Raw genomic sequence first — 15,724 nt, 5'->3', positions numbered from 1 at the left:
TATCAAGTGCTTCTGTCGACACCCACTGCAGTCAAGATAGCAGAGCGCGCCTCCTGGATCCACCTGACGCACTGCAAACTAGTGAAAAACTTTGAACTGGACAAAAATCTTGTCACATGCCAAGAGTAAAAATGATAGGAGTCCAGAAGAAACAGGAATGCAGAACAACCCTTTCCTCAGAAGTATTGCATAATCATCCTGTTAACTGTACTAGTGACAATAATCTTGTTGTTGTGGCCTTTCTTTTTCCCAGCCACACAGACTGAACTGAATAAACGTGAAGCGTTACTCATAGACTGACATCCAAACTTTAACACTTACCAGGCAATTAAATATGTGTATGCTGAGACTTTCAATGTTTCGAATTGCTGGATTTGCACAGCTTTGCCGACAGCATACGGGGGGTTATTAATGACTACAGTCCCCCTAGGGGTCAATGAGACCTGGGAAAACTTGATTTATGATACCTCAACCATTACATCACAAGATAAAATAGCATTGCACTTGTCTGTTCCACAAAAGGGAACTGTGTGTTTTTATAAAAATGATACTGTTCAGGTGGGTTGGAGCAATTGCAATGTGACTGTTCCTTATAAATGTTACACTAAAGGTAACAATGTAGATTTTTATTGTAATACAAATTATGATTCATTTCTTGGATTGATGCACAAAACAACTGATAAAGTAAAACATAATTCTGTTCTTTATAAGCAACTGTCTATAATTGCTAGAAAAGTGTTTCATGCAGGGCGAGTGTATATTCATAGCAAGGTTACTACTAAAGCAGAGGACTGTTATTTTGTGTGTGGCAGAAAGGCATACAAATGGTTACCTGAGAATTGGTCCGGCAGTTGTTTTTTTGGTTACCTGGTTCCGGCCATACGACACACTGCAGTTTTGCCTCGAGGAAAAATTTGAAATGTCCGAGAGGTCATCAAGAAACCTGTAAATCCAGTGGGACAAATCGATGCACACTGGAAAGACCATCATTCTATAGGCAAAGGACTGACGCACATGGACTTGAGTGATAGCGTTATATCACGGGCAGGCATATTACCAGCATATGGTGCAGTGAAATCGATCTGGGAGCTGAGAAAACTGTCGAAACTTCTCGAAGTAATGAGCAACGCAACTTTTTCCGCTCTCGAATTGGTGACTGATGAACTGAATGCCATGAGAACTGTAGTGCTTCAAAACCGCATGGTTCTCGACTTCACCCTAGCGGCGAGAGGTGGTACTTGCGCTTTAATCAAGAAGAATGCTGTTCGTATATTCCTGACCATAAACACGAGATAGACAATCATCTTGAGGTAATTCAGCAAGTGTCGGCCATGACCAAACCAGGCCCAAACCCACTGATGGACTTTTTCCAGAAATGGTTTGGGGGGTGGGGTACCATCCTAATGAACATCCTGATTGCCATTTGTGTAGGAATGCTCCTATTGGGAGTATGTGTTTGTTGTGGTATCCTCTGCATGAAAAGACTGATTAAAGACTTTATAGACATGTCAGTTTCTGAAACCTTATATCAAAGTACTGAGTTTGAAGAACTGTTAAAAGATTGAAAATGCTTTCATAAGTTTAAACTGAATGACTCTCTTAACTGCACTGGATTAAAGATATTATTTATATAATATCTTTAGGATGCTTAAGTGATGTCCATTTTTGTGCAGTAATAATGTTTTAAATATTTTGCCTTTACTACTTGCATAGGTGTATTGTAATACTATTTGATTGTTCACTTTAAATGTTTATGCTTTAATTATGATGTCATCATTAGGCTTAATTAGTAATTGAAGGTGTACTTGAATGTATATAAGGTGTGTCTTGAACTGCTTTATACTCTTATAAAAGCCACTTTGGTGAAAGCGCTTACCAGATATCTGCTAATAAAAGATTTGGTTTTAAAGAAGTTAACAGCATTTTGCTTCACTGGATTGGATTATTCTTATATTCCTGGTCTGAAGAGACTTGTTGTATGCTGTTTGGTGTGATTTATATGACTTTGGTCTGAAGAGACTCATTGTAGCTGCTTGCTATTTTCTGCATGGTTTTGCACCTGAGCAGTTTCCTTTATTTTTTATGATTTTATTTCATTCCTTCAGCTTCAGACCAGTAAAAGTTCTATTATTATATAGTAGAACCAAAAACAAATATTTAGATAATAAACTGGCAGGTACTTTCCTTTTCACAAATAAATTACATGTAAATGCAGTAATAACTACTGTCTAAAAATGGAAAGATGACCTGTTCATCTACACATCCATTTCTACTACTTAGTTCCACGATAATACATTTTTCCACAGTTATGCTTTCATGATAACTCTGTCTCATTTGTGCTTGACATTTTTGACTATCTTCATATGCATTACCTCTTAGCAAATTACTTCATGAAATGTGGCACTATTCCATTCCATTACACCATTCCTAAACTTTTATTCATATACTTATTCTCATCTTTTGAAACAGACTTCTTTACACCACACTGTTTCCTCTAAGATGCATTTGTTTCATGGTATAGTTACTTTCCTTTACATGAAATACTTACCCTTCCCAACAGGCTCTGCAAAATTCATGACCACAAGGAATATCCACCGGCTCTTCAAAAACAGAAATACTGCACAAACATATGCCACACTGTAAGTTAAGAAAATGAGAATCACAAAAAGCAAAGCATTTACATTACAAACAATCTCAACAGACAGGATGGGCAACACCCACTCCGTATTTTTGCTTTAATTACTTCACCACTTTACAGAAACAAGGCTGGTTCTTCTATGTCACACCAAAATATATTAAGTAAAATGAGCTCAAAGAATAACACACACACACCATTCTGATTCCAGTCGTGGGATAACCCACTGCAGTGTAACTGCATAGCAATCCAGTCCTGATCAACAATAACAAAAAAATAAACAACATAGACTGTTAATTTTATCTCAGCTAAAACATGACATGCAGTCACAGAGTATGGGAAAATAGAGTAAAGCAAAACAGACTTAGACTGCTCAGAATATGTCGCATCAATAAGTGTTAAAAGTTAAGCACCAAACATTCACCATCTGGACTTGTTTACCTCTGCTCTTGCAAATAATTAAGAAAAAATTTGATGGCAAAAAAAAAAAACAGATCACAAATTAAACAGGCAGATTTATCACTGAAGTGAAAGGAGCACAAATACTTAACATATGAAATGTTTTTCTGGCATTCTATTTCCTACGCACCAATCACTAACAATAAGCCATACTCAGTGACAGGATGAAAAAGAAACTATGTAACAATGTGAACAATCACAGGAGTCAAAAGTCTTGCAAACCACATTACTGACACACAAAGTTTTAAGATTTACAAGATTTACTGCAAGAACCAAAATGAATAAAGCAGAACCCCAATGTCATAAATTGTGCTACAAAGGCCAGTAAGCTATGTATATTTGGTACAGAATGGAAATGTTAACCACTATTAGCATATTTATATCCTTTTGTCTCCAGTTTTTTAAACACTTTATTAAATCCATCTTTCCACAAGCCTTTTTTTCCCATTTTTGCACACGGGGTCGGGTTATCTTTATATTTTATACAATTACACAGATACACATGCATTATTACAAAAGAAAAACAAAACAACGTTTTTAAATATTTTCATTCATTATGCATGTATGTTTTATTTTTAACAATTGTCATTCATTACAATAAAATTGTCCAATTTTTGACTTCATTAAACATTATGCCTCCTCCTGAATATTATCCTGCATGCCCCATTCCTACAAATTCAATTTATTTCTGTGCAATCTGTTCATTCTCTTCTCTCCCAACTCCAGTTCTTTTACCTCCTTTACAATTTTTATTACTCGGTTACAGTTGGTACAGATTTTGATTTCCATTTTCAAGTAATTGCTTTTTTGGTAGCCAATAGTATTACGCTTAGTAAGGCCTAACTATGTCTGGGTAGTTCAAAGTCTACATCCCAGCTCAAAAGAATCATATTCTTAGTTACAACTATTTGCTCCTGCAACATTTCATGAAGTACTCTGCAGGGAATTTTCTAAATATGCCAATTTGTTACATTCTCAGAAATCATGTTCCCATGTACCTCTCTCTGGCATTATACCCCAAGCATTTGACATCTGCCTAGGGTATATTCTATGATGTCTGCTCTTAGTATAGCAATACATATGCAGAAACCTCTCAGTAAAATCCCAAACTTTCTGGACTTTGTTGCAAGTGTGGGAGTCATACAGATGTCCCCCCCATTGTTCTTTAGTAAAATGCCTTTCCATTCCCTCTCTCTTCCCAATTTTTTCTAATGTCCTCTAATTGATTCTTACACCTGTACTGCAATATTTTATACAGCCTACTAATGTTCTGTTATAAACTCAACTGAAAATTCTACAATAACTGGTCATTTATTAGCAGTACCCCATCCTGTTCTTTTCATCTATCCTCTTATTAATCCCTGGTAACATTTTTAGACTCAACTAAAATTTCTACTAGAGCTAATCATTTATGAGTAGTACCCTATCCTGTTCTTTTCACCTATCCTCTTATTAATCCCTGGTAGGGAAGGTAGTCTATAAACCTGCAGTCCAAACTTCTGTTTGGCCTCAACCAATAATATTAACTTTCCCTCCCTAGTTGTTTGCTTCCAGTACCCTTTTAATAATTTTTCTCCACTAAATCCCAGACCCTCTCTTGCCTTACTTGGGAGTCATCACTATTGGTAAAATCTCCTTTCCCCACGCCTGTGTTGGCTTAGTTCCCAGAATACTTTCTGCTACTTTATGAATATACAGTGGATATAAAAAGTTTACACACCTCTGTTAACATGCCAGGTTTTTGTGAATAAAAAAAAAAAATGAGACCACAATAAATCATTTCAAAACTTTTCCCACCTTTAATGTGACCTATATATAACCTGTACAATTCAATTGAAAAACAAACAAATCTGTTAGGGGAAAAGATATAAAAAATAGCAAACATACAATAAGCTGGATGCATACGTGTGCACACCCTTAAACTAATATTTACTTGAAGAACCTTTTGATTTAATTACAGCATTCAGTCTTCTTGGGTAACCCCAAATAAAGTTCAGCTGTCCTAGTAGGATTTTCCTGACATTTATTCAGTTGCCTGCTACAGCAAAAGCCATGGTTCACAGAGAGCTTACAAAGCATCAAAGGGATCTCACTGTTGAAAAGTATCAGTCAGGAGAAGGGTACAAAAAAAATTTCCACAGCATTGGATCTACCATGAAGCACAATGAAGACAGTCATCAAAAAGTGGAGAAAAGGGGCGTGGCCAAGATGTCAGAGTGAGTGTGGTAGTTTTTTGTTGCTCTGTTCATGAGATTTATTTCTGACAGGAATTAATTAAAACTTTTTTGAAATATCTTGGAAAAACTGCCTATAAATATTCCTTTCACTATTGTGGATTATCAGAAGAAGAAAAAATAATAATCTTCAGTGAAATTCTTCACAAAAATCCTGTCAGAACATCAATTGCTGTATACAGATACTTGAAATATGAGTCATTCAAAGTCATCTGCTCCAGATAGTTCTATGAAGAAAGAACTACAGACTATAATTACAAGTATACAAGATCTCTTTACAAAAATGGAAAACATGAAAAAAGAAAGTAAAAAACAATTTCAAGAATTAAAGGAAATTATTTCAAAGCACTCAGATCAAATAACCAGTATAGAAGAATCTCTAAATGAAATAGACGGGAAACAGATGGAGAATGACAATCAAATAAATTTCCTTTTGAAGCAAAATAATTCACTATTAGAAAAGGTGGATGATCTAGAATGAAGGTCAAGAAGAAATAATATTAGAATTTATGGAGTTCCTGAAAAGACAGAAGGGAATAACATGATTCTTTTCCTGAATAACTGTTTACCTAAAATACTAAACCTGCCAGAGTCATTTACTTATAGAATCGAAAGGGCGCATAGATCTTTGTCAAACCCTTCTATATCTAAAAACTTAACTTCAACAAGATCTATCATAGTTAAGTTTTTATCAACACAGGATAAAGATTTGGTGTTAAAGACTGCCTGGTCAATGGGTCCTATTCAGGAAAATGGAAAAATCATTAGATTTGATAATGATTATACATCTGTGACAATAGCAAAGAGAAAAGCCTGTGTTCCTCTCATTAAAGATCTAAAAAAAGCTGAGATAAAAGCTCAAATACTCTTTCCTGCTAGATTGAAAATCACACTTCCAGATGGTCAGAAAATCTTTAATAACATCGAAGAGGCAACAGAATTTGTCAAAAAACATAACCCACTAGACAAAATTGAAGATATGGAACTCTCTACCCCAAGCCTAAAGAGACAAGCTACAAATGGCAAAACAACAGCAAATGATAAATAAACAAAAAAACTTAAAGGGAAATAAAATACTAACTTCTAATTTCCAGTGGCATTTTTCCCATGGTAACATGTCCAATACTACAAGCTATTAGGTAAGATTTTACATTAACATATTCATAACTAAAAATATTTAATACTTCTTTCTTATTTCTAATAACAATTCTCACTAGTTACTTGTGACAGCTTTCTGACTTCTTCTTTCTTCTTTGTTATGTAACACTATTTCCTTTATAGATTATACAATAAACAATAATTGAAGGGCTCAAATTATAAATATCGACAGAGCTTTATAAGATTGCAACTTACATCTAATTTCAATTAATAATGTGTTGAGTATTGCTCGTTTGGGGTTGGATTAGTATTTCGAACAGCTTGTGTGTCTTTATTGCATTGCCTGCCATTTAAAATGGTATTGCGATGTTCCCAGATGTTGAAAGGGGTACTGTCAGCTTTACGCTGCTTATTAGTGACTTTTGTTGCCCTTGGCTTGTCTAATCAACAAGCGTAACATGTTTTTATTATAAATATCCTGTGTAGACATGTTTGAGCAATGCCGGCACTTTGTTGTCACTTGCGAAGTGTAATTTTAATGTTATAGTGTAAATAGCATTGTGTTACCCTGCTTACCTTGTTTTTTGTTTTTTACATGCCTTTAACGCTTCTCGAGTGTACGACAGTTAAGAAAAGCTTGAAAATACCTGAAAAGCGTTATGTTCATCTCGCGAATGCAATATTTTGTTTGTCAAGCTTCATGAGAAGCAAGTCACGAGCTATGCATTAAATCCTTGTTTTTCTGCCTGGCACTTGCTACAGAAGCATTTAATGATGTAATGTCATCTGAGTCCGGTCGCACATAGGAAAAGTGGCGAGAGAGGGGAAAAAAAGTAACAAGGAAGTTATTACTGACTGAAGGTTTTGAATGCTTTCAAAGCATTCTTTGGACTATAAGTTTGCTCCTTACAGTAAAATAATAAAATATTACATGCTTCTTATCTCAGAAACAAGATCTTGTTATACACATGTAGTGAACTGTTATAGTTACAGTCTAGTTAGTTTGCAAAGTACAATCATTACAGATGGCTTCAGAATGTTTTATTTTTGGCTGGTTTGAATTCAAATTTCACTGATATTGTGATAAGCATGCTCTGTGGTAATGGAATCTACAGATAAACAATTTGGGAAAAATAAATAATTTACAAATAAGGAACTAAATGTGCACAATAGAAACTAACAAATTCCTAATTATAATATTGATACAATAATTAAATAATTGTGTTAATTATTCAAACTAACCCAAATGTATCTACTTAAGAGAGATCGGAAAGTGCTGGCATAAAGAATTTTTACAAGTTGTAGACAGCTAACCAAAGGGTAATGTGAGTGAGATAATATAATAAAAGAGAAGTGGGTGAACATACTACTCTTTGATGTTTTGACATGCAAACAAGTAAACATGCTTATTGCCAAAATATCATATTAGATATCAACATATAGTCAATAGCTAACATAAGTGCTGTATGTTTATGTACTTGTTAAACAGAAGGGATATTAATAACAGTGTAAGCTTGGAACAAATGCATTTCTGAAATACTAAAGCTTAAAAGCAATAGTAATATTACACTGATAGAGCAATAATGAAATAAATGAGATAAAATAATGATTGCAAATTACATTCAATACACTTGAAACACCAAACATCATAACAGCATAAAAAGTCATCCACAAATTATAGACAGTTAAAAAGAGAATGGGATGGGGAAAATATGGAAATGCAGACAGGATGAGCATACAGTTACTTTTATGTTATATGTTGATATATAAACAAGTAAAAACTTGTTTTGTCGAGATGTCATGCATAGATGTCATCATATAATTAACATCTTTCATAAGTAATGTTGTTTTACGTACTTGCTAAATTGAATAGATAGTAATTCTAATCTAAATTTGGAACGAATGCACCTCTGAAGTATTAAGGTTTGAAAGCAATAGTAGTCGTAGACTAATGAAACAGCAGGGGATAAATGAGATAAAAGATGATTGTAAAATATGCTTATTACACTAAACATATTTGAAAATTCAAATATCATAACAACATAACATGGAATGCTCATTACACTTGCTTAAACAACTTACATATGAAATATAAATAACATGTATAAAGACAATAGTTGAGAGGATGGTGAGTAAGAAAGAAAATAAAAATAAAGGTTACTAAACCTCAAATTTAGGAACATATTAACACGAAACATTAGCTAAATAAAATAATAGCTTTATTTCCTTCAGCTTAATGAGACTTTTGAGCCTTTAGACTGCTTATGAAGTTATATCTATGTATGTTGATTTATGAGAGCAGAACATTATTAATATAATGCAGGAACAAATGTTAAACATAAATATTTACTACATAACTAGACATTATTTGCAACTTATAAACATTTTATAATTTATGTGTTTTAAGATATTTTGGCAATTTAAATGCCAATATAGGGTATTGTTAATATTGAACATGAATATCTGTATACTTAATTATTAAGTGCAGAAGCAGCAATGTAAAGGTTGACTGGTTGTAGGGATGTTTGTGGTGGTGGCTAAGATGATGTTATCATCAAGCCAGGAATTTAGATTTCCATGTTTTGTTTTGTATATAGTTATATATGTTAAAATGTTATTTAATTCCATTTATCTGCTCATAACTAAATTCAATGGAAGTGTTTGTACTATTTTAAATGTTCTCTTATAAGTGTATGTCTTTAAACATCAATGGCTTTAATAATCCTTTCAAAAGAGGAAGTACAGTTAAATACTTGAAAGTGAATAAAGTAGATATAGGGTTTTTACAGGAAACACACATTGTTAATAAGGACTCAGACAGATTATCTTTTAACAGTTATATGATTCTTGCAGAGTCTCATTATCAAACTAAGAGAAGAGGTAGGATGATACTACGGAGAAAAACATTACCAATACCTAAAATCATTGATACCTATGCAGATAAGAATGGCATGCTATGCTTACTAGTTTTAGAGATAAACAAAAGATATGTAACATTAGTAAACTCTTACTGGATACCTGGTTTTGGAGCAATTACAGCAAATAAACAGCTGGAGTTAATAATTTCCAAATCCAAAGGTGAAATAATACATGCTGGAGACTTTAATTGTCTCCTTTCTGATAAAGATACTACAAAAAAAAGATAATTTTAAAGCATCTTCTGCAGCAAAAAAGTTAAAATTTCATTAATATATTAGATCTTAGAGATAGTTATGCTCTAAAAGAAGCTCACTCATTAGAATACACTCACTATTCATATAGGTATGGTACACAAACAACAACTGATAAAGTACTAGTTACAAATAATATATTTTACAAGATTCAAGAAGTCTTAATTAGCTTGTGCCCATTGTCAGACCATAATGCCTTATTTTTTAAGCTTAATATCACGCCTAAAGACTTAATAACTTGGCAAAGATTACCTGTCTATATAACTACATTAAAAGGATTTAAAGAGTGGCTCCTTAATTAAATAAAACTTTTTCTAGATATTAATAATAATAATGAGACTTCAAAGGTCATACTTTGGGATTCACTAAAATCTTACTTATATGGTAAGATCAAAAATTGGTATCTAATCAAAAGAAAACAATGGGAAAATGAACTAAACGCAGCTACAAATAAATATAGATAAAATAAGGAAAAGTTTAAGTACCAAAGACATAAGAACAAATTCTGAGCTAAAAACTTTAAACAATAGATGCGCAGAAATTCTAAATCACAAAGTGACAATAAACCTAGAAAAATTAAGAATTCAATCCTATTCAGTGAACCCCAAACACATACACAGATTGGCAGTCAAAGCAAAACATCTAACTGGCCTTAACCATATAAAAGAAATAATTGACAATAAAGGAATTAAAACAAAACGTTATGGAGCACAAATAAATTTTGGAGGTCTTTAGAGTACATTACGAGAGGTTAAACAATACAAATGTTGATATGGTAAACAGTGTACTTACAAATAATTTTCTGAAAGAAAATATTAGCAAAAAAGTAACAAAAGAACAAAATACTAATTTACTTACACCAATAACATTAAAAGAAATTAAAGAATGTATTCTAAACCTTAAAAGCAATAAGGTACCTGGATTAGGTGGAATTAGTGGAGAGATATACAAGTTGTTCCCAGAAGATACTTTAAAGATTTTGCAGGTAGCTTATGAAGAGTTTAGAAAAAATAAAAGCATTTTCCATCATGGAAATATGCTATTATATCTCCCATTCTAAAACAAGACAAAGATCCTAAGCTAGTGACATCATATCGACCTATATCTCTACTAAATGTAGATTATAAAATCTACACCTCAATACTTACTAAAAGATTAATCAATTCATTCTGAGAATAATAGAAAATGATCAGGCAGGTTTTATTCTGAATAGAAAAGTTCAAGACAATGTCATTAGGCTTTTAACCCTGACAGATGTTGCAAATAAGAAAAAAAAGAACCATCAATAATTAGTTTAGATATTGAAAAAGCATTTGACTCTCTATCTTGGACATATTTATTTAAAGTATTAGAAACTTTTAATTTCTCCAATGATTTCATAGAACTAATAAATACCTTATACAAAAATTCTGTGTCATATATTAAAATTGGGACATTCTTATCTAACAAAATTCAAATACTAAAGGGAACCAAACAAGGCTGCCCATTATCACCTCTGTTATTTGCATTATCAGTAGAGCCATTTGCAAACTACATAAGAAAAAATGATAACATAAACAGCTTCACTCAATTCAAATTATTCTTCAAAAGTACAATTATTTGCTGACGATATAATACTAACCACAGGTAATTTAAACTCTTCAATAAGGCATATTGCAGATGCTATAGAACTTTTTGAGAAATGTTCTGGCCTAAAGTTCAATAATAATAAATCTGAAACATTATTAATAAATAGTAAAGTAAGTTCAGAATGGAGAAAATATAATAACTTTAACTGGGGAAATGAGTCTATTAAATATCTAGGTGTGTATATAAAGCCTAGTTGGAAAGAAATGATACAAGTTAACTATAGAAATCTATTGGATAACATCAAAGAATATATAGACAAGTGGAATAAAATGTTCTTTACTTTTGAAGAAAAACTAATACTGATAAAGATGTGTATTCTTCCTAAAGTTTTGTATTTGTTTCAACCTATAGTTATTAGCCCTCCAAAAAAATAATAAAACAATTAAATTCACTTTTAATTAAGTTTTTATGGTACCCACAAAAACCCAGAATAAAATATGATTGACACAATAGAGATTGGGAAAAAGGTGGAATCACATTCCCGAATTTAGAACTATAATCTGATTCAGTTACAATTCATATCATAAGTAAGTGGTTAAGTAATAAGTATACAAGAAATTGGAAAGATTTGCAAACAAACATTTTATTATCTAATAGAGATGAAAAAATAAACAATGACTTTTTTACTGAAAATAATAAACTGTTTTTAACAGTGAAAGATTCAGTATATAAAGAAAGCAAAAATGAGAAGCTACCATATTGCATTAGTTATATACTAAATAATTTTAAGAAAATTATAAACACACATTGCATAACAAGACATTTCTCAATATTAATGTTCCCAATAGCGTTCACAAACAATTGCTTAGATTCTTTCAATATAAAGAAAATAATAGAAATGAAAGGCAATGGGTTAAATTATTGGCACCAATTCCTTAGTATAAATAATATTCTTGACACTACAAGTCTCTTAGCAAGATACAACGTAAATCAAGATAATTGGTTAAATATTCAAATCTTCAGAGAATATCGAATAAAGGAATTTAAAACAAGTCAAGTGTCATATACTTCACCTCAGCCTAAAATAATTTTACTTTTGTGTGAATTAAATTCTTTACAATTTAGCATGGGGATTTCTTTATCTAAGATCTATAAGACATTGAGGGCTGACTTAAAACAGCATGATGGTTCTCTATGGAGTTTTATAGAAAATACTTACAAATTTAGTTTATCTGATAATGACAAATTATTAACACTCAGGTCGATAAATCATACATCATCTTTATACTGGAAAATATTTACATGGAAATTTATACACAGGAGTTATTTTACTCCGCAGAAAACTGCAACAATATTGAATAAAACTAGTCATAATTGCTGGAGATGTGATGAGAGTCTCTGTGTAGATTGGATACAAATGTGCCTTGAATGTAAAATGATTGTTCCTTTTAGGCTGAAATTTAGAGATTTTACAAAGGCACTGTGGACAGACAAATGCATAATTACAGATACACTTTTATTACTCAATGCCCCAATACCAGATTGTATACCAAAGTCACAAATACATCTTTTATGGTCCATCTTGGCAATAGCAAGGAAAGTTATTACTTCAAATTGGAAAAGTAAAGTGAGTGTCTCTTTTACTGAGTTTATACTATTGGCCAAGACAGTATGTAACAGAGAGCTTGAAATTCTTAACTATAGAACAACAAGAATGACCCACAGAAAGTTATCTTGGTTGAAATTAAAAAAATGATTAGACAAAATGTAATATGTTGAACAAAGCTGTTTTAGTTATGAGCATTTTGTATATAATTGTGCATAGTTGAGTAATGTCATGTTAATGAATAATTATCTGTATAACATAATAATTTCTTGATCTATGAAAATTAATAAAACAGTGTTATATAAAAAAAAAGTGGAGAAAATATGGGACAACAGTGACGTTGCAAAGAAGTGGACGTCCTTCCAAAATTGGTGAAAAGACAAGACAAAAACTGGTCAGGGAGGCTGCCAAGAGACCTACAGCAGCACTGAAGGAGCTGTAGGAATTTATGGCAAGTACTGGTTGTGTACTACATGTGACAATAATAACCCATATTCTCAGTATGTCTGGGTTATTGGGGTAGGGTTGCAAGACGGAAGCCTTTTCTTAAACAGAAAAACATCCAGGCCCAGCTAAAATTTGCAAAACAATACATCAAGTCTCCCAAAAGCATGTGGGAAAATGTGTTATGGTCTGATGAATTTTTTGGCCACAATTCCAAAAGGTACATTTGGCGCAAAAACATTTTACATCACCAAAAGAACACCATCCCCACTGTGAAGCACAGTGGTGGCAGTATCATGCTTTAAGGTTGCTTTTCTTCAGCTGGAACTGGGGCTTTAGTCCAGGTGGAGGGAATTGTGAACAGTTCCAAATACCAGTCACTTCTGGCCCAAAACCTTCAGGCATCTGCTAGAAAGTTGAAGATGAAGAGGAATTTCACCTTTCAACATGACAATGACCCCAAACATATATCCAAATCAACAAAAGAATGGCTTCACCAGAAGAAAATTAGTTTTGGAATGGCTCAGCCAGAGCCCAGAACTAAATCCAACAGAAAATCTATGGGGTGACCTGAAGAGGGCTGTGCACAAGAGATGCCCTTGCAATCTGACAGGTTTAGAGCAATTTTGCAAGGAAGATAGGGCAAATATTGCCAAGTCAAAATGTGCCATACTGATAGACTCCTACCCAAGAAGACTGAATGCTGTAATTAACTCAAAAGGTGCTTCAACAAAGTATTAGTATAAGGGTGTGCACAGTTATGCAACCAGCTTATTGTACGTTTTTTATTTTTTCCTCTAACAGATTTGTTTGTTTTTCAATTGAATTGTACAGGTTATAGGTCACATTAAAGGTGGGAAAAGTTTTGAAATGATTTACTGTGGTCTCATTTTTTTTATTCACAAAAACCTGGCATTTTAACAGGGGTGTGTAAAGTTTTTATATCCACTGTATCTGTATGGTTGTTATTCTCCTTAAGGACCTGCCCCAAACATTCTACTCTCTCCTTACTTCTGTAACACCTCCTTTTAGTTTTATCAACATCACTTTCCACTTTAATTTATAACCTTCTTGTCAGGTTATGTATATGATTTTTATTTTTATTTTTTACTTAACATTTGTTTACCAGGAAAGTCCAACTTGGAACTAAGTAAATTTTCAGCGGAGGCACTCCAGATGCATGTCTTTGTGATGTGGGAAGAAATCTGAGCAACTGGAGGAAACCCACATGAATGCAGGGAGGACATGCAGACTCCACAAAGAAGGCACCCCAGCCGAGAATTGAACTGGAGAACCTCTTGCTGTGAGGCGACAATGCAACCGCTACACCAATGCACCTCACATGAGCCTTAACTTCAAGTCAGGTAATCATAAAGCACCTTTTATGGGGAGAATCAATGTATCTCAGTTATCTCTTGCCCTCCCAAATAAATTCCTTCAACTTCTTATTTTAACAGTTATCTTCCGCAACTTCTCCTCTAGTTGACAAAAAATACACGACTCATAAAAAAAACTAAAGGAACTAAAATGTTTTCATTGCTAGTATCTTACTATCCATTACTATAATCAACAGCCTCTAACTTTTCAGAGTTTGTATTATCCTTTTAGTCTCTTCTTACATATCCATAGCTACCATAATAGAATAATTTTAATTCATTCACAAAAATACTTTTTCTAATCACGTCCCCTTAAATATGAGTATTGCTGAACCACCTCACGATGGGTTCAGATTTTACTTCCATAGCCTTTGTTCTACCTGCACTTATTTTTATAATCCAAAAAAACTTGAAACTGTCTCAAAATATTCCACAACACCAACATTTCTTTTCTGGACTTATCAAGTTCTAACTTTTCTTGATTCTTATACCATTTGTATCCTTGAATTTCTGAGGTCCTCATTTTTGTAGCCAAATGCCTCTACATATAAAGCAAATAACAAAAGGGAAAGAGGACAATGCTGCCTAAATTCTTAGTTCAAACACAGTTTGCAGGAGAGGAAGCCTCCCACCTTTATTATTGCTTTCAACCTATATATATATATATATATATATATATCCTACTAATAAACCCTAGCATCCTATCAGGGAATGTAAATTAAACCATCACCCTACTCATAAAATCTCAGCTGACTTTCAAATGTTTTACATCAAGACCTACCAATAGCAACAGTATTTTCTTATATTCTGTTGCCCTCAGGATTATCACTGTTCTATTAATGTTGTCAAATATTTGCTTCTATTCCATAAAATCACACTGATCCATATCCATCAATTTTGGCAAATCCTTAGCCGTTTTCTTATCTAGTACAGGCACAAACACTTTATAATCACAATTTTTAATTTAAACTGGTCTATATGAAGCTGGGTCTGAAGGGTCTTTATCCTCTTCAGATAATACATCGACCACAAATTTCTTCCAAGATGCTGGTACTAACCCTCCACCCTCCTCAAATTATTGTTAAACAAAACTTTCCAGATCTTTATCATTTTATTTTCTCCTAACTTCCAAA

At 33.0% G+C, this 15,724-nt stretch overlaps 1 protein-coding gene across 1 annotated transcript in view; it reads right to left on the bottom strand.

Moving 5' to 3' along the window:
* The window catches only part of ANKIB1 (ankyrin repeat and IBR domain containing 1), a 2,275,843-nt gene that overhangs the window by 700,218 nt on the left and 1,559,901 nt on the right, over positions 1–15,724 (bottom strand). Inside the window, 1 exon segment of the mRNA XM_044067672.1 lies at positions 2,549–2,637. Within this exon segment, the coding sequence (XP_043923607.1) occupies positions 2,549–2,637 (89 nt within the window).

The sequence above is a fragment of the Protopterus annectens genome, chromosome 3.part1 (assembly GCF_019279795.1).
Source record: "Protopterus annectens isolate FY-2018-M chromosome 3.part1, PAN1.0, whole genome shotgun sequence".
Taxonomy (NCBI): Eukaryota; Metazoa; Chordata; order Ceratodontiformes; family Protopteridae; genus Protopterus; species Protopterus annectens.
This window is presented reverse-complemented; position numbering and strand designations above follow the sequence as displayed.